The following is a 23303-nucleotide window of genomic DNA, read 5'->3' as shown; positions in this document are numbered from 1 at the left end:
CCAATCCCTCTTTCATAATACCAGAACTTGTGATTATTCAATGACACTGAATGTTAGACAGATAGCCATGGCTATGTTCTGCTTCCAATCTTCTGAATATCAGTTGCTGGAAACCACAGGAGGGAAGAGTGCTGTTGTCCTGCTTGCAAGTTTCCTACAGGTGGCTGGCTGGCCACTGTGAGAATAGGACTAGATGGGGCTATTGGCCTGCTGCGGCAGAGCTCTTATTATCTTCTTATTATTTCAGCTTTGCAAGGCAGGGCGGTATTATTATAATTCCCCACATTGCTAGTTATGGGGTGGGGGTCTGAGGAAATGGATGGATTTTGTAAAGCCAACCAATAAATTCATCATGACTGACATGAGTTTAACATAAATGCCCTAAGTGAAAAAATAGCAACACTACTTTTCCTTCACAAAGCCCAGCATGTTTTTCAGTTGTGTATGTTTGGGCAAATTATATTTTCCTTTGCCATTTCTAGAAAATCAGTATCTTGAAAGAACACTCTACCAAATAAAAAATAAAAAGTCACCAACCGTCTGTGAAAGGGTGTCACTTCTGGGACTTGAGCAACACAATATTCTCTTCAAGGTCATGAAGCCTGGGAGGTTTTGATAAGCAAATACTGTGGAGGGGTTTAGTTCCTCATTGGCTGCCTGGTTCACCACCAGATTTTGACATGAGTATAATCAGATTGAAAAATCAGGGAGGAGAATGAGGTAAAGTGAAGAAGGGGAAGAAAGAGGGAGATGTGTCTAACTTCAGCTGACAGCAAGACTGTGGAAAAGTCATAGAGAAGGAAACTTCACTGTGAGGATCGTCCCTGAGGAAAAAAACAAGTCTACTTTCAGCAATTCTGCAATAACAGGTAATTTCCCCCCTTCACTAATAATAATAATAATAATTTTTTAAAGGATTGTATCCAAAGTTTTCCAAGTAGCCCCCTGAAATTAATGGGCCAAGTCATGTCCATATTTTTCAATGGATCTAATCTAAGTAGGACCAACACTGAGTAAGACCTACAGTTCACTTCTAAAAGCTAGGTTAAAGCTTGTATTGATGTAATAGAAACCAAATCTTCTGAAAAGCTGTGCTGGAAGAGGGTTGCAGATAGAAGTTACTATATTTTTTTGTTTGGGCAAGCCTATTCGGACATGTAGAAAGCTGACATGTATCTTAATCCAGGTGGGGTTTTTTTTAAGCTTAACCTGTTTTTAACGTGATCTCTTTTTTTTTTACTGGTAATTATATTATTTTATTATTTTTCTAAACTGCTTTGAGATTTTATTACAACCAAGAGGTGTGTAAATCTTATGACATTAAAGAAATACCAAATTCAATGAGGCTGACTCCCAGGTAAGTGGGGTTACTCTACAATTCTATGATTCTATAATTCTACACTGGGTTAAATCTACCTTCAATTCTACTCAAGAGGAGACCTATTGACATTAATGGGCACAACTAACTTAGGTAACTCTGAGGAGGACTTCATAGGTTCCAAGCCATAGATTTCAATGGGTCCACCCTGTGTACAGAATTGGTGTAGTATAGAGTTTCAGACTAGAACCTGGGAGAGACCAGGGTTCAAATCCTGCCTTAGCCATTAAGCTCAATAGGTGTGACCTTGGGTCGGTCACTGCCTCCCAGCCTAACCTACCTCACAGGGTTGTTGTGGGGGTTAAATTAAGAGTGGGAGAAGAACTGTGTAGGCTACCTTGAGCAAATTGGAGAAAAGGTGGGAAATAAATGCAATAAATTTAGTTGGGACTTTACCCAACTGTCCCAAGATGTTCCCAGCCAGGGTTAAGCCTTGTTAGCACAGGAGAAATAAGGTTGATCCTTCATTTAAATAAATAACCTAATATCCCTGAGTTTTACTGCTTGGGGGAAAACATGAAATAACAAAATAATGAAGAGAAAGTATTGCAAAGAGTTGGATGTGATGTCCTCCTGGTCCATTCCAACTATACAAATCTATGATTTTATAAGCCATATTACGGAATTATTGGGAAACAATGCTGGACTGCTAGGATGGTACTGGGAAGCACAATCCCTTCTGACGGTCTCAGGAAAGCAGGTAAAGAATTGCAACCCTAACCTACTGTAAAGAAATTTGGAAGAGAATTAAGGCTGCACTCCTTTAGTCAACAGCTGTGAGTAATTGCCACTGAACAGTTTTCAGTCAGAGGATTTCAGTGCAAAAGGAAAAGGTCCGCTCTCTGCTCATTTTATATTGGTTATAAATTCTATTTTCAGTTGTTGTTTTGTGCATACTGCTTTTAAAACCATTTTAGTTTTAAATATTTTTTTAAAAAACTTTTTTATTCTTTTTTATCTGGGCCATAATTTCAGAATAAATATTTGTTCAAGACAGTCCTTTTTTTTTAATTGATAAGAAATAAATAGGAAAGCAAAAATAAACAACTCCTGATTTATAACATAGATAACATTGATTTATAACATAGTACACAACTACTTTATAATATTATCATGCGGCACCCAGAAAGTATACAAACTCAATGAGAGGTGTGAGCTTGCAGTATCTCATTTTGAAGAAATAGCTATCCATATTCTGCAAATAAAAAAGTTATTTTGATACTATACTAAACTACACTGAAATGTTTAGATGTTTCTTTGATGGTTCTTGAATCTTCCCAGTACACTTGCTCTCCTCTCCTGCCAAACCAGGACTTAGCAACACTAAATTTTGTTGCTTATCATACCATAGATGACCGCCTGTCACCGATAAATTCTCAATTATGTGCTATGATGTTGTAGTATCTTTTCTCTCTCAAAAAACCACACTCGCCCACAATCTGTGCTTCTTGTCTTTCTCACACTTTGGGTGGGGGACAGCCAGAATTGTGAGTTGCTAGGCCAATTGCTAGAGAGGACGAGAAGGTGGCTTTGAGTACCATTGTCTCAGCCTAACCTACCTGACCGGGTTGTTGAGAGGATATAATGGAAGGAGGAGTTGGGGGAAGAAACAACCATGTATGCTACATTGAGATCCTTGGATGAAAGATGAGCTATAAATATAATAAGCACAGTGGTACCTCAGGTTACATACGCTTCAGGTTACATACGCTTCAGGTTACGGACTCTGCTAGCCCAGAAATAGTACCTTGGGTTAAGAACTTTGCTTCAGGATGAGAACAGAAATCATGCTCCGGCGGCATGGTGGCAGCAGGAGGCCCCATTAGCTAAAGTGGTCTTCAGGTTAAGAACAGTTCCAGGTTAAAACAGACCTCCAGAATGAATTAAGTACTTAACCCGAGGTACCACTGTATATTTTTTTTAAAAAGCCAACAAAAATTAACCAGATGGGGGCTGTTTCAAAATGTTGTATCCCATGTCAATTCCACTCAGAGTAAACCTATGGAAATTAATGTACATGACTGATTTAGGTCTATTCATTCCAGTGGGTCTACTCTGAGTAGAATGCATATTCACAACATACATTGCCAAATTAAGCAGTCATGGCTTCTGGGAGCCGGAGTTTGTTAACTTTCTAAGAGTTGCTAGGAGACCCCATTTCCTGTCCCAGAGCTACAGTTCCCAACCCCTCTTCCTAGGAAATTATGGAAATTTTAGGTCTGAGGGGGGAATACAGGCCTCTGAGCAACTCTCAGCACCCTTAACAAACTGCAGCTTCCAGAATTTTGGGGGAGAAGCCACGAGTTTCTGAACTGGTGTGAAAGTGCTTTCAATGTATAATGTGAATGATGTCTAAGTTGGCTACGATCCATATTGACTCGAGGGCAGTCAAAATATCTTTACAGTTAAACAGACCTGGGAGACAGGAGTGGTGGGAGCAGAGACAATCTTGAGAGCCTGGATTGAGTACATTTTTCCCAAGGCAAAATATAACATTTGTTTGTACGGTTACTGAACGGAACAACTGGAGGAGAAAATGCAAACAACCATGCAAATGAGAGACTACTTGATTGCCTTCCAGTATGTTACCTTGAGGTTCTTCCATGGATTATGTTACTTATCACAAGGCAGCTGGGTTTAGCGGGGGGAGAAGAGATTTGCTTGTGCATAATTTATGAGGTATGTGGGAAATAAGAGCTATGCAGTGTCCAGGGAGGACATTTGGAACTCCAGAAAAGAGGGCACAGATTTGTATAAACTTTGCATATGGCTAATGTTTATGTACGGATGCAAAATTAGGAATAATTCCTGAAGCTTTCAATAGACAATAATCTCTTGTGCCTAAATTTGTGGCTCATGGACTGTTATTTGGCTCTTTGCACAGAGATTCCTGTAAAGAATTAATCACTCCCTTAGTAGTAAGTCTCAATCAGGGCATAATTCTGTGACCTTTCTCAAAAAGGATGTTGCAGAGTTGGAAAGGGTTCAGGAAGGGCACTCCTCTGTGAGGAAATATTGCAGCGACTGGGACTCTCTGGTTTGGAGAAAAGGCGAGTAACAAGTGACAGGATGAAAGTTTATAAAAATATGTATGGCAAGGAGAAAGTGGACAGAGAAAAGTTTTTCTCCCTCTCTCATAACACTAGGAATGCAGGGACATTCAAAAAAGCTGAATGTTGGCGGATTCAGAACAGATAAGATAAAGTCCTTCTTCATGCAGTGCATAGTTAGACTATAGAACCTTCTCCCACAGAAGGCAGAGAAGAGCGTTCATTTGGATGGCTGCCCTGTGGAGCAACCTCCATCAGATGTCAAAGAAATAAGCAACTATCCTACTTTTAAAAGACATCTGAAGGCAGCCCTGTTTAGGGAAGTTTTAAATGTTTAATGCGGTATTGTTTTTTAAAATATTTGATTGGGAGCCGCCCAGAGTGGCTAGGGAAACCTAGCCAGATGGGCGAGGTATAAATAATAAATTTTTATTATTGTTATTATTATTGTTATTGCTGTTGTTGTTAAACGAGCATCAGACTAGCCACAGTGTGGAGAGGAGGAGGAGGAGAGGAGAGGAGGAGGAGAGGAAAGTGCTATTGCACACATGTTCACGTTGCAGGCTTGTATTGTGCCCAGGCTAGTTCTTTCTCCCAGGGTTGATTTTTCATGAGTTCAGCTTGAGCAGATGGGAGGCAACATTAGTAGTAGTAGTAGTAGCAGCAGCAGCAGCAGCAAATAAAATTTGCATAACATTATGGAATGCATCAGGGGCTACTCTGTCACCCATGGCAGTTTATCCACACATGTGGTTTTAATTATGATCAGTGCTTTTTCTGGGGGGGACGGGACACAGGGGTACGCATACCCCTAAGCATTTTGTGAATCTTAGTTTGGCCTCAGTGAGGGGCAGTATTTCAATACAAGTAGGAAAATGAGAGTACCCCAAACATTTTTAAAGAAAAAAAACATTTATGATGATGATGATGATGATAATGTGTCATTCTGGTTTTACTATGTTTTCTCCTATCTTTCTGGATCTGTTTTCCCCAGGTGAACAGAAAATGCCAAGGTCTTTCTTAGTGAAGAGTAAGAAGGCAAACTCTTATCACCAGTACCGAGTTGTGGATGACGGTCTCCTGGTTCCGAAATGGGACCCAGCAACAGTTGTGCCCTCCACTGCAGGTGGGTCAGACACCTCTGGGTTGTCTAGGAACCACGCTGGTTACACGAAAGCCTCCAGTGTTTAATCACAGCGACACTATATTTATTTGTTTGATTTGTGGGTCACCTTCCAATAATAATAATAATAATAATAATAATAATAATAATAATAATAGTAATAACAATTATTATTTATATGCTGCCCATCTGACTGGGTTGTCTCAGCTGCTAAGGATTGCAGCTTAGCAGCAGAGCAGCCAGTTCCCATGCAGATGGTCTCGAGTTTAATAAATAAAACTATTGCCTGCATTCTGATCACAGTTATTCATGGCCACAACACCCCCAAGGACAGCGAGGCCCTCAGCACTGGCTGCCCACAAGGCCCTGCTCCAAAAGATGGAAATGAACCCAAAGGAGTCAAAGAAGAGTATGTTCTCCCTGCCCAGAGTATGACCAGAACAGTGTCAGGGCCTCCAATATCAGGTGAGCGAGCAGTGGGTCACAGCACTTTATTTGAAGCAGGCTGGATAAGAATCAGTGCTCTTTTTTTTTGTTTAAAATAAATTGTGTGTGTGTGTGTGTGTGTGTGTGTGTGTGTGTGTGTGTGTCATCAAGAGAGGTTCCCAGAGCAGCAGCCAGATCACTATTTAAAAAGACACAGCACAAAAGGAAAACTGACTGGGAGGAGGAAATAACCAAGCTCAGGGTCAAGTTTCCAGTTCAGCTTGAGTGGAAATCTGAGAAGAGAAAGTGCTGAACTTGCCGGATAGAGTGGCCGTGTGCCCCTTGTCTTCCCTTTGGTATGCAAGTCCAGGGTGCAGCTTCCAATATTCACATACTTAGGCTGCGGTCCTGTACTCACTTGCCTGGGAGAAAGCCCCAGGGAGCTGCAAAGCCTGGGGGTCAGAATGAATCAGTGAATAACAATAACAATAATTATAATAATTTATTATTTATACCCCGCCCATCTGGCTGGGCCTCCCAAGCCACTCTGGGAAGCCTCCAACAAAATATCAAAATACAGTAATGCATCAAACCTTAAAAGCTTCCCTAAACAGGGCTGCCTTCAGATGTCTTCTAAAAGTCTGGTAGTTGTTGTTCTCTTTGACATCTGGTGGGAGGGTGTTCCACAGGGCGGGTGCCACTACCGAGAAGGCCCTCTGCCTGGTTCCCTGTAACTTGGCTTCTTGCAGCGAGGAAACCACCAGAAGGCCCTCAGCACTGGACCTCAGTGTCCGGGCAGAACGATGGGGGTGGAGACGCTCCTTCAGGTATACTGGACTGAGGCTGGTATGTGATGCTCTGTTTAGCAGTACATCAGCATCGCCCAGTGGTCAAATTTACACCATTGCTTTTAGGATATGTAGGAAGAAGTATTGATGGGGAAATGGGTTTAAAACAGTCTTTCTGTCCTGCTGATTTAAGCCCTTGCTTTGTACCTCGAGTGTTTTTCCCTGGCTGGAATGTGCCCTTGTTTGCCTCGGTGGAGGATGGAGAGGGTGTGTATGCTTCTTTGCTCTAGAAAGATAAAATTTACATGTATGGAATGCTTTTTTTTCTATATAAAAAAAGATGTTTAGAGGTACTCTCATTTTGACTCAAGAAAATCACCATTTTATAGTTCAGATCGGGAAAAGTAAATACATTAAATGGACAAAAGTACAAAGATTCACAAAATGTTTAGGGGTATGCGTACCCCCAGGAAAAAAGCACTACACATATGGCTCCATCCACTTTTGCCTCGGGCCATGCTTGCCACTGGTATGTGGCCCTGGGAAGGTTGCCTAGAAGGGATTGTGACCCTGGGGCTGAAAAAGGCTGCCCACAGCCCTGGAAGGTTCAAAAAAAGTAAATTATGAGCAGGCTGATAATATGATTCATCCTATTCCACCTCAGAGATGCCTGTCCAAGCTCTGAAATCCAAAGACACTGGCTCAGTTGAAAGTGTGGCCACCTTTTACAAGCCCAGTTTTGCTTGGAGTGCCTTCCGTCCTCCATACAGCTACAGGCCAGTCTCTTCTACCCTTCTGGAACATTCCGTTAGCCTGTATGAGAGCCACCTCCTCCCTGCCTCAGAGCCACCCCTTGACTACAGCCTGAGATTCTCACCGGACATGGAGACATACCACTGTGTGATCTGTAACAAGGTGAGTTCCCCGTGGACCATCGGTGATAAATCTGTGGTCCTTCTGATGTTGGATTACAACTTCCATCATCCTCGCCCATACCTGCTGGGGCTGATGGGAGTTTATTTAAATATTTTACCCCCACCATTCGACCAAGAGAGGCTCCCATAGAGGCTTACCGATCATTTATCTAAAAAGACATGACACAAAAGGAAAATGAATTGGGAAGAAGGAGGAAATAACCAAGCTTAGGATCACATTCCCAGTTCCCAGCTCATCTAACAACCATCTGGGCTAGAAAGGTTTGAAGCTGGGCATTTGGAAGGCCAAAAGTTCCCCATTCTGATCTAAGAAAAGGCATTCCCCTCTCTCATGAGAGAACAAATATAGGCGCCTATTTCATTGTAAGGAGAGAATCCCACAAGGGTGGTTTGTTGTTGTTTGTTTTACATCATTGAAACAAATTGCTCATTTACTAATCTACAGGCTGACCAGATAGGAAGCAAGCAGGCAGCATAGTCTCCATGGACCCAGCTGCCATGATAACCTAGATGATGCAGACATAATTCATGCTGCTGAATGGCTAAAAAAAAAAGGTTAAAAAAGTTGCAGGTGTAAAGGAGATCTAATCTAGAGTGGGAACTTGGTATGGTGGATGGAAAAGGGCTTTAACTATTTGCCTCCTGCTACAGGCTAATGAGACTTGTTGTCCAAAACACCGGTGGGGCTGGAACCATGTTGGGGAAAGCCTGCTCCATGAGAAGGAAAGGCAGAAAAGCAGAACGTGAGACAGACTGAACTGCCACAGTTCTAAAAACATCTCTTTGCCCTCTCAGATATTTTCTACCCCACATGGGCTGGAGGTCCACGTCCGACGATCCCATAGCGGCACACGACCCTTTGCTTGCGACACCTGCGGCAAAACGTTTGGGCACGCTGTGAGTCTGGAGCAACACGCCAACATTCACTCTCAGGTCAGGAGTGAGAGGAGGCAATAATATTCATCCTGTCCCGTGTCTCTCACAATCAGATCTGTTTCCATTCCACTACTGTTCAGCTTCCCTGAAAACCTACAACATAAGAACACAATAATCCCTTGTTGGATCAGGCCAATAGCCCATCTAGTTCAGCATCCTTTTCTTACAGTGGCTAACCAGAGACCCCAGTGGTAAGCCCACAAGCAGGATTCAAGCACAAGAGCCCTCTCCCCTCCTGTAAAGGAAAAGGGACCCCTGACCATTAGATCCAGTCGTGACTGACTCTGGGGTTGCGGCGCTCATCTCGCTTTATTGGCCGAGGGAGCCGGCGTATAGCTTCCGGGTCATGTGGCCAGCATGACTAAGCCACTTCTGGCGAACCAGAGCAGCGCACGGAAACGCCGTTTACCTTCCCACCAGAGCGGTACCTATTTAGCTACTTGCACTTTGACATGCTTTCGAACTGCTAGGTTGGCAGGAGCAGGGAGGCAGGAGCAGGGACCGAGCAACGGGAGCTCACCCCGTCATGGGGATTCGAACTGCCGACCTTCTGGTCGGCAAGCTCTAGGCTCAGCGCCACCCGGGTCCCTCTCCCCTCCTGTGGTTTCCAGCAATTGATATTCAGAAGCAGTGCTGCCTTCAACTGCAGAGGCAGAGCATAGCCATCATGGCTAGTAGTCATCAACAGCCTTACCCTTCATGAATTTATCCAAAACTCTTTTAAAGCCATCTAGGTTGGTAGCTATCTCCTGTGGGAGCAAATTCCATAGTTTAACTATGAGCTGTGCGAAGAAGTTCTTCCTTTTTTCTGTCCTTGAACTTTAAACGTCTGTCATGTCACCTCTTCCCTGCTTTTTCTCTAAATTAAAAAGTTCCAAATCCAAAAAGTACCTACATTGTTATTCTCTCACTAGTCACTATTCACTTGAAACAAGCAAAATTAATTATGTCATTAGTTATGTGATCAATTTCAACCTGAGGAAAACCTGGAAGACATAAACTGGAAATAACATTTACTTAGGTTTTGCAGACTAAAACAACCCCAACAATAGCAAATGCTGCTTGTATTCACTTGCGTGATTTCCAGGGTTGGTGTTTCCCATCTCTGGACAACTGGCCTGATTTTTGGTCTCGATTTCTTGATCTTCTTGTTACAGGAGAGAAGCTTTGCATGCAAAATGTGTGGGAAGACTTTCAAACGCTCTTCCACCCTCTCCACTCACTTGCTGATCCACTCAGACACAAGGCCGTACCCCTGCCAGTACTGCGGGAAACGCTTCCACCAGAAGTCAGACATGAAGAAACACACTTACATCCACACAGGTGAGAGGAGGAGTGCCCCCCCCCCGCTGGTGGGATGGGGAGATGCTGGTTCAGCCTATTTCACTCATGTGTCAATTGCAAAATGTGTCTATTGCACATGCAGGTGCAATACTTGGTTTTTTTACTTGTTTATTATTATATGTCTAGACTCACCTTTCCTCCAAGGAGCTCAAAGTGGTTTCTCCCCTCCCCAGTTTATGTTCACAACAACCCTGTAAGGTAGGTTTAGGTTGAGACAAAGTAATAGATGACCCAGTGAGCTTCATGGAGAAGTTGGGATTTGAACCCACATCCACAGGGACTAGAAGTTACATTGGAGCCCCTGAGTGCCATGTTGGTGACCTAATGGATACATATAATAATTCCTTTTGACCGCCTTTCATTGCCATCCAGGAGAGAAGCCAGTTTGGTCTCTCCCTTGCCTTGAAGTTGTTCCTGGGATGTAAGCGCAACAAGCTTCCCAGGGGCCCTGTAATGGTTCACCACACCTCTTAGGCCAGTGGGCACCTGTGGAGTTTTGGGAGTGTCCTTTATCAAAAATAATTTTATCCATTATAGCTATATTCCAAGGTAAATAGTACCAAGCATCCAGTGTAAGACTTTGGGCTCTTTCCCATTGAGTTACAATTACTGTTCGAGCTCCTAAGACCATACGACTAATTAGAGCTGCTGATATATTTTTACTTCTTGTCGTCTCCTCTTTGCCATCCAGGGGAGAAGCCACACAAATGCCAGGTCTGTGGCAAAGCCTTCAGCCAGAGCTCCAACCTCATTACACACAGCCGCAAGCACACTGGGTTCAAGCCGTTTAGCTGTGAGCTCTGCGGCAAGGGCTTCCAGCGCAAGGTGGATCTGCGGCGACACCGGGAGAGTCAGCATAGCCTCAAGTGAGATGAGGAGAGCAGCCTTCTGAGCTCAGCTAAGGGGAGATGGCTGACATCAGGAGAGATCCTTGCGGAGAGAGGAGAGTGTGCCCAAGATGAATTTCATCCTGTTCTCCGTCGAGAGAGAGAAAGAATGAAGGAGCTTAAGGAAGAGCAGCATTGTTCTTCTCCAGAGGGCCCATTGCTTAGGCTCAGTTTCCCCCACCTGTAGATTTTCTTCTCCTTCAAGGGAGGGCTGTCAATGGAGACAGTACTGAGCTAGACAGCTCAACAGCCTTACTTGGTTTGAGGCCCTCTCTGCACTGTACGTTTAAAGCTGTCTCATACCACGGCTTCTAGGAAACTGTCGTTTGCTAAGGAGGCTGAGAGTAATTTGGAGACTCCCCACTCCTTTCACAGAACTACAATTCCCAGAGTTCCCCTGGATGGCGAATTAGTTGTTAAACCACTCCGGGAATTCTTCCTCCAAAGAATCCTGGGAAGTGTAGTTTGTTAAGGGTGTATAGTAGTAGTATTCCCTTAACAGAGCAACAAATCCCAAAGTTAAGAGGGATTGGTTATTCAACCATTCTGGAAACTGTGGGAAGGGGAAATGGATTTCCCAAGTACTCTTACACCCTTAACAAGCTACAGTTCCCATAATTTCTTTGGGGAGGCTATGAAAGTTGAAAGCTGTATGATACAGCTTTAAATCTACAGTGCGGATGGAGCCTAAGTCTGTTCCATATAATCTGCCTGCAAAACAAGTGCTCTGTCACTGAGCTAAGGCCCTTCTGGGATAATTTTTTTATCTGCTGAACTGTCATGGCTTCCTCCAAAGAATCCTAGGAAATGTTGGTTACTGAGAGTAGGACATTTCCTACTACAGCAGTACCTCGGGTTAAGAACTTAATTCGTTCCGGAGGTCTGTTCTTAACCTGAAACTGTTCTTAACCTGAAGACCACTTTAGCTAATGGGGCCTCCTGCTGCCACTGCGCCGCTGCTGCAGGATTTCTGTTCTCATCCTGAAGCAAAGTTCTTAACCCGAGGTAATATTTCTGGGTTAGCAGAGTCAGTAACCTGAAGCGTATGTAACCCAAAGCGTATGTAACCTGAGGTACCACTGTAGTCTTCCCCAACAGGACTACAGTGCCCATGATGCCCTAGGGAGAAGGAACAACAGTTAAAACCACATTAAGCATGGAACACTGATAGGCTGCATGAAGATTTGCAAAAATGAAGAGCATAATGGCTAAGCTTCAGCCCCTCCTTGTTGCCCCCCCCCCCGGCAAAACCTCATCTGCCTTCTCAGAGAACACTGTCAATATGTATTTATGCTTATCTTATTGTATATATTGTTTTGAATGAATCATGCCACCCCTGGTGTTTTTAGCAAAGATGCCTTACACAGCACCTATGAGCACATAGTTACTGGAGGACAAACCTTTGCGTTGAGGTTCTCTGCTCTCTGTCTTGGTGTATTCAGACACCCCCAACTCCCCATGCCACTAATATAATTATCATCTGTTTCTTTGTACTCCATTTCCCCACAAAATTGTGCCCAAGGTGGATCACAACATACCAGCAGAACAAGTATAACAATTCAAAATATATATTAGAAACAACCTATGAGATCGTCTTATCACATGACCACTTGAATCAGTGGAATTGCCACTATTACAGGTGCCACATAATACGCATTCCACATTTCTAATAAATCTTTTACTCTGGCAGCACCTACGCTTTGGAGCTCTGCCTATTGATACCAGGCAAGCGCCTGCATTTTACTCTCTTTTGGCACCTGCGAAAAACGATGTTTAGACAAGTCCACCTGGATGCTTAGAAACATGACGCAAGATTGAATCTGTTTTCAGTCTATTGTTACTTTAACTTTTTGAGTGCCTTAAATTATTTTCTTAGTGATAATTCTATTGTTTTATCCTTTTTTGTAAACTGCTTTGAGGTTGTTGTTTTTTATAAGTGGTGTATAAACTGTATGAATTTTATGATACAGTACATAATATCAATAAATGCATTTTTTTTTTAAAAATCAATCCATACAAGTTTGTATAAAACAATACAGACAAACCAACCTAACTAAACAGCTTAGAATTAAACAGGAGAGATAATAATGCCTAACACGGAAGTAAAAAGTATAGAAATCAACCACATGATACATTGATTTCAAAGAGTTTGGACCAAAAGCTCAATTTTCAAACTGCCAGGGGCCTCACCCTTTCTATCTCTTGGGGTACTGCAGATACTCCTACATTAGTTCTCAGGGTGGGGAGAGGTCATGTGGGTGCCAACTTGAATAAAATAATGGGGGGCAGGTAAGCCCCGCTCCACAGAATTGATCACAAGTCGTGATGCACACACAAACCATGGCCCATCACCTTTGGGGGACCTGCCCCCCTCAAATAATTTATGGGGGGCGAAGGGACCTTGGCCCCTAGGAATTGGCTCCTATGATCTTGGCTGTCACTCCACACAGAGGCCAATAACATACCCTCCAACATTTCTCTGAAGAAAATAGGGGTGTCCTACTGTGTTGCCCCAGCCACTCTAGCTAGCTTCCCACATATAAAAACATCGTACCACATCCTCCAACATCTTTCTGATGAAAATAGGGACGTCCTAATGAAAAACAGAACATTCTAGGATCAAGTCAGAAATCGGGATGGCTTCTGTAAATTCAGGTCCCTCCCTGGAAAATAAGGACAGTTGGAGGGTCTGCAATAACTTTTCTTCCACATTCTTCTACCAAACAGCATACATTCACGTGAGCTGGGGGGTAAACAGACTTTCTCTCAGATAAGGGTAAGAGGAGATAAATATACCTTTCAAAGAGAGTGTTTTATAAATAAAAATAAATGACTATCTCTAGGAGTGGGGAGTGGGGAACCTGTGGCTCCATGGGGCAGATCGCCCCATTTGTCCTGTGAGGCTGTTGTAAACAAAATCTGCCCTTTTTACCTTATGGGGTATCCAAGGGCCTGTATAGAGTCCTTAAGTGGGTTCCCTATCGGTAAGAGAAAATAACAGAGGCCAACCAGAGAATATTGAGAAGCAAAGCAGCTAGTAAGCCTGATCTTTATTAAACTGTTGCAACAAGTTCCTCACTCACCCCAAGCAGGAAAGAAGAGGAGCCCAGAACAAAGGTGTGCCCGCCCTTATATAGACTTTTTAAATTGCCCACCCTCAAACTCCAGACCGTTCCCAGAAACATCATATCTACATCACAGAAGAGGTGGTCTACAACATAAATCTGAGTGCGTTGTTTATCTCCTGTCTGGCAGGTTACCTGGTTGCATTATCTGGTTTTTGGCCACTCTTTTGTTATTATAACTACTTACCGGTAATTCCTGAATCCAGGTCCCAGGTTCACCCTATTCACACCTTAAATGTGCCCTTAAGGCAGGATTTGTGAGCACAGAGACAATGGGGAGGTTTTTTCTATTTCTCCCTCATTGCAGAGAAATATTTGGTCAGTTTAGGAGAGTCAAAATGGTTTCAGAACTGTCTTCCTGTACTGTTTCAAACATGTGGTTTATGTATTCATGTACAGTCATACCTCATGTTACATTTGCTTCATGTTACGTTCTTTCAGGTTGCATCACGTGGTGACCCGGAAGTACTGGAAAGAGTTACTTCTGGGTTTCGCCGCTTGCGCATGCGCAGAAGCGCTAAATCGCACCGTGCGCTTGTGCAGATATGGTGCTTCGGGTTGCGCTGTTTTCATGTTGTGAACGGGTCTCCGGAACGGATCGCGTTCGCATCCAGAGGTACCACTGTACGTGTTTGCCTTGTACATTTAATTTATATATTTGAGACTTTAAATTCTTATAACAAAGCTGAGGCCATCTGAGAGGCATGACTTAGGTATGGGGGTGTGGCCTGCCTGGGGACAACCTCATGGGTCAGAGGGAGAGGCGTGGACTCTGATGTTTTAAAACAGAAGTCATGACTCCCTTAATTTTCTTGCTGCCACTCTAAATGAGTTAGAATGGAAGGAGAAGCTGGGGAAATAAATACAGGAAGAGGTGGGGAGGGGGAATGTTTTCAGGATACACAGATTCAAGAGCAGGGCTATGTAAGCCAGCCTCATGGCTAGCCAGGTAATGTGAATAACTGATAGTGATGGAAATGTCATTGACGCAAAGCCTTTTGTTTTACAAGATAGGAGAGAAGCCAGGTGTCTGATTTGCTTTTATGGATATTTACAGATTTACCTGGGGTTTGCAAGGCCATTGCAGTTACATCTACAAGAAGCTTCCTGTGATGTTGGGGAAGGGCAACAGTGTTGTACCTTCAGCGCAGAGGTCCCAGGTTCAATCCCCACCAGATTCAATCCTGACAGCCGCTGCCTGTCAGTGCAGACAGTACCAAGCTAGACGGACCCAGTGCTTTGACTCTGTAAAATTGCATGTAGAAGGTCCCTGGTTCAATCCCCGGCATCTCTGGGTAGGGCTAGAGGAGACCCCTGTCTGAAACTCAGGAGAGCAGCTGCCAGTCAGCGTAGACAAGATTGAGTAGCTCGACCAATGATCTGAGTTGGTAAAAGGCTTCCTATTTAAATCGGTTATTTATCCAGGACTAGAGCAGAGCACTTTTTTACATGCAGAAGGCCCAGGCATTTCCAATCCCCAATAGCATTTCCAGGTAAGGCTAGAGGAGACCCCTTGTCTGAAACACTGGGGAGTAGCTGCCCATCAGAGTTGACATTACTGAGCTAAAGGAATGTTGGCCTTCCTTAGTATAAGGCAGCTTCCCATGTCCTCACCTTCCCCCACCGCACAAAATGCTTTTACCTTTCTAGAGATTGCACATTCTTGCTCTTCCTACTCACAATCAGCCCAAGATCTGTTGGTTGAAGACAGCTGGAAGGAAGAATACACAAACGTGCAAACTGCCCCCCCAGCCCCTCCTGGAAGAACCCTGCAGGGAGTGCTTTGCATGCCCCTAATTTGCTAACCAAAGCAATCCAAATATCCCTCCCCTCCCCCCCCAAGCACAGGAATGAAGGTGTTAAGGTGGGGAGGGGTGAAAGATAGGGCAGGAGAGGATACAATCGGGCTTTTCATTCCTCCAGCTTTGTTGAGATTTCAATGTTAGGTTAGTTCCCAATTGACTGGCAGCTAGGGTGGCTGCTGAGGCTGGCAGTGTGGCCCAACTGCAGGTGGCAAGTCCACATACAGTGGTACTTCTGGTTACATACGCTTCAGTTTACATACGCTTCAGGTTACAGACTCCGCTAACCCAGAAATAGTACCTCGGGTTAAGAACTTTGCTTCAGGATGAGAACAGAAAATACACAGTGGCAGTAGCGGCAGCAGCGGGAGGCCCCATTAGCTAAAGTGGTGCTTCAGGTTAAGAAGAGTTTCAGGTTAAGAACGGACCTCCGTAACGAATTAAGTACGTAACCAGAGGTACCACTGTACTGGACAGCTGCACATCACATGGCTCCTGCCACAAAAAGAGAATATTGGGAACTGTAGTTTGTTAAGGATGCTAGGAATTGTAGCTCTGTGAAGGGGTAACTACTACATAATAATAATTTAAAGAAAGTAGCCTTTCAGCCTTACCAACCCCACAAGGTGCTTGTGGGGATTAAATGAAGATTGGGAGGACCATGCCCACCAACTTTAATTAGGGAAAAAGATGAACTATAAATGTGATAAAATAATGATAATGATAACAATAATTTAAAGACAGTAGTAGTAACAGCCACTGTCTCTCAGCCTGATCTACCTCCCGATGTTGTGGGGATTAAATGAGGGGGGAGAACCACACCCACCACCCTTCCTTGGAATATAAATGCAATAAGTTAATAAAAAATAAGGATACAAAGAGAGAGCTTTTTTTTTTTAAAGCAACCTCTGGTTTTATGCTCCTCACCCTGACACAAAGTAAAACACTACTGGAAAACGGGAGCCTGGAAATCTGAGGTTGAGGAGGGCAGCCTGTGGAGCTCAGCTTTGGGGTGATAAGTTTATCAGGGTTTGCCAGCTGCCAACTGCCAAGGCTGTCAAGCAGGCCTGTTAGGGAGGGGGAAGATCTACCAGGGCAAGATAGGTCACCCTGGGCCTTATCAGAGCCCAGTCTCACAACACAGAGATCCAGAAAAGGGCTTTCTCCACCCCACAACAAAAGGCAGAATTGGCAAGGCGGAGGACATGGGAACAGAGTGTAGGAGGAGGTAAAAGTCTTCCAAAGTGGGCCCACTATGCAACTGGGGAACTTTGCAAAATGGAAGGCGATGGTGAGAAAATCTGCACGGCAGGCAAACATGGAAGGTCTTGGACGGGAGACACTTAGAGCAGTAGTTATTACAAAAAGACTGTATCCTCTTTAAAGCCTCCTTCATATCATACATTTAAACCACTATGATACCACTATAAACTGTAACTGGGTTCGTGTTAAATTCTGGCAGCTGTAGTTTGTTATGGGTGCAGAGAGTTGTTAGGAGGTGCACACACACACACATTCCCCTCCCAGAGCAACAATTTGTATATATATCCTTTTATTTCCTGTTTCTCTGAATTCCAAAGCATTCAAATTGTTAACATGACAAAACATAATACAGGAGAAATAAAATAGGTGGGGGAAGTGAAGTTACAAGGAATCAGGCAGAGGTGCTCACCTTCCTATCTGATGTCAAGGTGATAAATAACTATGCAACTTTTAGAGAACATCTGAAGGCAACTCTGTATATAGGAAAGTTCTTAATGTTTGATGTTTTATTGTTCTTATATCTGTTGGAAGGGGCCCAGAGTGGTTGGGACAACCCAGTCAGATGGGTGGGGTACAAATAATAAAAATTATTATAATTATTATTACTAGTTTTTAACTGAGTTTTGTGTACAGTTTTGCTATGTATGCACCATTCATTTTGACAAATACGTTTATAAATCTTTTTTTTTTAAAAAATAGACACAACAAATATGTCTGCATGGCCTATGTGTGTTTGCGGGTGTGTCATAGAGCATATCCCATAATTCTTTGCAAAACACACAAACTTGAATACCATGGCAGACTGGCTGATGTGGAAGCTGCTGCTCTCAATAAATGACAAGCCCCCCCTCCCCAGCACTTCCTTTTCCATGTCATTTCAAAAACGGGACAGCTTATCTTCCCTCCTAAACTGTTTTCTATTTGGAGCTTTCATTGCATTTTTGGCTGTGGCCGAGGAGCCGGAATCCCCTTCCTTTCTGCTCAGTGCAAACTATCTCTTGGAGCAGAAAGCGTTTTTTTGTCTCTTCATATTTTTAAAGAGCAACATTGCACCACCAAAGCTGAATACAACAGTTCTACAAGTGGCGGCATCCCATAGCCGCCTGTTGACTCACTCACTCCTGTACAACTGAGACATGTGTTTGATAAGTTCAAAGAGTGCAGTAACACATTGGAGAACACACTATTTGCCACCCGAGGGCTGCATTCCTTCCTAATCAACTTTCTAGGGGCCACATGGTGTGAATTTATCCTAATAAACACATTCTTGTAAGCAGTATTGTATAAAATACACATTTTTGCAGAGAGTTTTTCCTAAAACAATGCATTCATGTACTATGATTTCACAGATACAGTGGTACCTCGGTTACATACGCTTCAGGTTATACACTCCACTAAGCCAGAAATAGTGCTTCAGATTAAGAACTTTGCTTCAGGATAAGAACAGAAATCGGGCTCCGGCGGCACGGCAGCAGCAGGAGGCCCCATCAGCTAAAGTGGTGCTTCAGGTTAAGAACAGTTTCAGGTTAAGTACGGACCTCCGGAACGAATTAAGTACTTAACCCGAGGTACCACTGTACATTAATTTTTACAGACACATTCCACTCGTGTATGCAGATTGTAAACATTGGTTGGTTGGAGAATTGCAATGCAAAATTAGGGTAAGTGTGGATTTCAAAGGTGTTGCATCTTGGTTCCCATATGAAGAAGAAGAAGAGAAGAGTTTGGATTTGATATCCCGCTTTATCACTACCCAAAGGAGTCTCAAAGCGGCTAACATTCTCCTTTCCCTTCCTCCCCCACAACAAACACTCTGTGAGGTGAGTGGGGCTGAGAGACCTCAAAGAAGTGTGACTGGCCCAAGGTCACCCAGCAGCTGCATGTGGAGGAGCGGAGACGCGAACCCGGTTCCCCAGATTACGAGACTACCGCTCTTAACCACTACACCACACTGGCTTCAGAAATGGTTTCAGAAAGTGCAAATTTGAAATATTCACTTTTAAATGTGAACCACATTTAATTTCTCCCTCATCCCTACCGGTGAGATTTTAATGTCACTTCTGGGACTAATGAGTGGAGCTGCCCTATGTAATATAGCCTCAATTGTCCACTCTCTATTGACCTTCTCCTTGGACTACTACATGGGGATGCCCTTACAGACGGACTGGAGGCTGCAGCTGGTGAATAATGCAATTGCTAGGTTGTAAACTGGGTCAGCCTGATGGGACCATATAAAACCAATAATGAAAATATTACTGGGGCTGCCAGTGAACCACCAGACCAAATTCAATGTATTAGTATTAGCATACAAAGCCCCAAATGGCATGGGACCCAAGTACGTAAAAGAGCCCCTTTTCAAATACCAACCATCTCAGACCCTATAATCATCAGGTGAGGACTTGGTGGTGGTGCCACCACTGGGGAGGCTACCCAGCTGACAAAGCCTTTTCAGTGGTGGGTCCCTGGTTGTGGAATGCCCTCCCTTGCAATATGTGCCTTTCTATTTGAAGACATTCCTCTTTAGGCATTTGGTGACTGCAGAGTACTGTTCCTGGTGACTCTGCTATCCTTGGATGGAATAACCTTTATAACCGCAAGTGCTTTCAGAATGTTTTTAACTGAAACTGTTTTTAGATGGTTTTAAATGTAGTGGTTTTAAGAATTATTTCATCTGTTGTGGCAGTGTGTTGTAATGGTTACAGTGTTGGACTAGGGCCTGGGAGACCAGGATGTGAATCCCCTACTCAGCCGTGAAGCTCATTAGGTGCCCTTGGACCAGTCATTGTCTCTCAGTCTAACCTACCTCATAGGATTGTTGTGAGGACAAAATAGGGAAGGGAAAACAATGTAGGCCACCTTCAGCTTCTTTGAGGAAAAGCTAGTATATAAATAAATAAATAATAAAATTTAGAATGTGTTTTAAAACTGTGTCTCTTTTGTCTGTCACCCTGGGCTTATTGGGGTGGAAGGGTGGGGTATAAATTACAGTAAATTAATAAATAATAAAAGAGAAAATGAAATTGCCCTTTAAAAGATATCCCATAAACTACAAGCAACTAAAGGGCAGAGCTCGAATGAGCATTTTAATAAATATATATGGCATGATTTTATTTCTTACACAAACACGTGAGGAGGCACGTGGTCACTCGGTGCCTTCATTGTATGCAAATGTCTGGCTCATTTAAGTCTACACAGAACCTTTATTCTCATAGGCGGAGAATACTTTTTTTGTTATAAATCTTTATTACTTGTAAAGCGAATCTTTGTATGAGCTAAAACTTTTATTATCCATTTGGAGCTGTGTTGTGTCTTTGTACTTTTGTCCTAGGCTGTGACATTCTATGCTTTAAATCTTTTGACTCTTTATTTTCTTTCTTTTTGTTACATTTGCAAGTCTTTTTGTTAACAATTCAATATCTATCTATCTATATGATGCACTATTTATTTTATGTGCTGTGAAGAAGTTCTCTGCAAATCCCCGCTCTGCCTCCTCAGCTGTCAAGCTGAAATCCTTCTGAGAGCCCTAAACCTGCTCTCCACTGAGCCTCAAGGCCACCGTGTTATCGCTCCCTGCCACTTGCCTTTTTGTCCCTTGGATTCTCCGCCCCCGGTGATTCAGCAAAATCTTCTCTGAGGAAAGAAACAGAAGCCCCACATTGAACAAATCACAATGTCAGATTGCCAAGGTGGATGGGAGGAGAGTTGAAATACAAAAAGGGGGCAATTAGGTGGTCAGAACACCATGACTAGCAAGACTTATTAATAATATTGTACAGTGCACACAGGACGTGGGTGGCGCTGTGGTCTAAACCACTGAGCCTAAGGCTTGCTGATCGGAAGGTTGGCGGTTCGAATCCCCACGACGGGCTGAGCTCCCATTGTTCGGTCCCAGCTCCTGCCAACCTAGCAGTTCGAAAGCACGTCAAAGTGCAAGTAGATAAATAGGTACGACTCCGGCGGCAAGGTAAACGGCGTTTCCGTGCGCTGCTCTGGTTCACCAGAAGCAGCTTAGTCATGCTGGCCACATGACCCAGAAAAACTCCCTCTGCCAGTAAAGCGAGATGAGCGGCGCAACCCCAGAGTAGTCTGCGATTGGACCTAACAGTCAAGGGTCCCTTTACCTTTACCTTATCGTGCACACAACTTACTGAAGCGGCAGCAAGTTCCAGGGGTTGACTTTTATAACGTTGGTTTCCTTTTGGGTGGGGGAAGAGAGCACTGGAGACTTCTGATGTTTCTGGAAATAAATTGTTCATTTAAGAATGTAAGAAGGTGCCTTACACTGAATCAGGCCATTGGTCCATCTGGCTAAGAACTGACTGGCAGTGGCTCTCCAGGATTTCAGGCAGAGAACATTCCCAGCCTGGCCCTGAGCTCCCAGTGAGGATTGAACCTGGGACCTTCTGCATGCAAAGCAGATGCTCTGTCACTTGGGTATGGCCTTTCCTATATATTTAAAAATGGATAAGTTGTGCAGATGGGAAACAAACAGCAGGCCAAACTTTGTTATTGTTGTTAAATTACACATTTAGAAACTGCTTTACAGTCTGCATATATGGAAGCAGTGTACAATAAGAAATAATGATATTAATTATGAATAATACATACACCGGAGAGGATACCACCTTCCGTGCTGCTACAGTCACATGGGTTTTGGGTTGCTCTGTATGCTGGTGGCTGTGGCTGCAGGCTGTCATTTTAATTCCCCCACAGTGTCTCTGGGTTCCTGACATAGTGCTTCTGCACTATACAGAATAATCAGACATTGCGGACAGAAAACTGTAAAATTTCTCCTTCCTCGTATATAGGGTGAATTCCAGAAAGCCGCCCCCTCGCAAAGCTTCACACCACAGTATTTCACCACATAGCACATAGTTAAAATGGCGGGATTTGCGCCAACAAGATGCAGTGGTGACCACCTTTTTGAACACACCTGGAAGAGGACTGGACAAACTATTGGAGGATAAGGCTATCAATGGCTACTAGCCATGATGGCTTTGTTCCCCCTCCAGGGGCAGAGGCATCTAGTTGGCCCCTGTGGGACTAGATGCTGGCAGGAGTGCCGGCTTGGCCCTGCGACCGTGGGTGCCTGCGGTCATGGATGTCATGCAGCGTGCATGGGCCTGGCACCAATTTTTTTGGGCCCCAGGGCCCCAGAGAGTAAGCACCTATGGAGGCTGGACTGGGTGGGCCTTTAACCTGATTTAGCAGGACTCTTCTTATGCTCTTATGATCAGCTCTAGTGAAGATAGATATACAGTGGTACCTCGGGTTACATACGCTTCAGGTTACATATGCTTCAGGTTACAGACTCCGCTAACCCAGAAATAGTACCTCAGGTTAAGAACTTTGCTTCAGGATGAGAACAGAAATTGTGCTCTGGCGGCGCAGCGGCAGCGGGAGGCCCCATTAGCTAAAGTGGTGCTTCAGGTTAAGAACAGTTTGAGGTTAAGAACGGACCTCCAGAACGAATTAAGTACTTAACCCGAGGTACCACTGCAATATTTTAAGTGCAGTGTTAGCAAATGTGTGCTCAAACCCTCCCATTACATTTGAATTCTTACATCAGTCTTCACCCACAGTTTCAGCAAGGTGCAAGTTTTCAAGGCAGATCAGTAACAGTAGGTAAAGTACAGTAAGTTTGCCCGCCATTACTAATCTACTAATTGAGGACCCCTGAAAACTTATGAGGAACCAGCACCAGAAAATAACGTGCAAAACAACTGCTGTATTTAATAAACAACAACAACCCTTGTATAGTGTGCCTCTTGTGTCACTGATAGTTGTCAAATAGTGCACCCTGGTGTTCATGAAGTGAATAAACAGACTTAAAAAGGGAACGAATCAACACTCCAATAGAAAGGGCTTCCTGATTACCTTTGATGCCACCTTTTCCCTCTCTCTCCTGCAGAGTAAATGTGCCAACACTATCAGACCCTCAGAAATACTGTATTTGCTAACTCGGCTGCTTTGATCTGTGGAACCGGCTCCATATAATACTCTTTCTGCAGTTGTAAGAAAATTTTAAAAATTAAAAGCTTACGTTTTTCAGATTTTCTGTGGATGCAGTTCTGTTGTTGTTGTTGTTTAGTTGTTTGGTTGTGTCCGACTCTTCGTGACCCCATGGACCAGAGCACACCAGGCACTCCTGTCTTCCATCGCCTCCTGCAGTTTGGTCCAACTCAGCTTAGAGAACACTGTCCAACCATCTCGTCCTCTGTCGTCCCCTTCTCCTTGTGCCTTTAA

The 23303-nt window shown here is 43.8% G+C and overlaps 1 protein-coding gene and 1 long non-coding RNA gene across 2 annotated transcripts in view; one reads left to right on the top strand and one right to left on the bottom strand.

The window, feature by feature from the left end:
• Window positions 1-11947, top strand: part of GFI1B (growth factor independent 1B transcriptional repressor) — a 27896-nt gene extending 15949 nt beyond the window's left edge. Inside the window, exons 3-9 of the mRNA XM_081897189.1 lie at window positions 673-869; window positions 5423-5554; window positions 5855-6016; window positions 7430-7680; window positions 8496-8633; window positions 9794-9959; window positions 10672-11947. Coding sequence (XP_081753315.1) covers window positions 5434-5554; window positions 5855-6016; window positions 7430-7680; window positions 8496-8633; window positions 9794-9959; window positions 10672-10850 — 1017 coding nt within the window. The 5' untranslated portion in view covers window positions 673-869; window positions 5423-5433 and the 3' untranslated portion in view covers window positions 10851-11947. The remainder of the gene's footprint in view (window positions 1-672; window positions 870-5422; window positions 5555-5854; window positions 6017-7429; window positions 7681-8495; window positions 8634-9793; window positions 9960-10671) is intronic.
• LOC309361912 lies at window positions 8640-23303 on the bottom strand. The gene is made up of 3 exons (XR_014164697.1): window positions 23101-23303; window positions 21206-21294; window positions 8640-8729 (listed from the first exon to the last, which is right to left on the bottom strand). It is a non-coding gene; the product is annotated as an uncharacterized lncRNA (long non-coding RNA).

Source organism: Podarcis melisellensis, assembly GCF_964234715.1.
Source record: "Podarcis melisellensis genome assembly, chromosome: Z".
NCBI classification, from domain to species: domain Eukaryota; kingdom Metazoa; phylum Chordata; class Lepidosauria; order Squamata; family Lacertidae; genus Podarcis; species Podarcis melisellensis.
The sequence above is the reverse complement of the archived record's forward strand: the minus strand, read 5'-3'. Positions and strand labels throughout refer to the sequence as shown.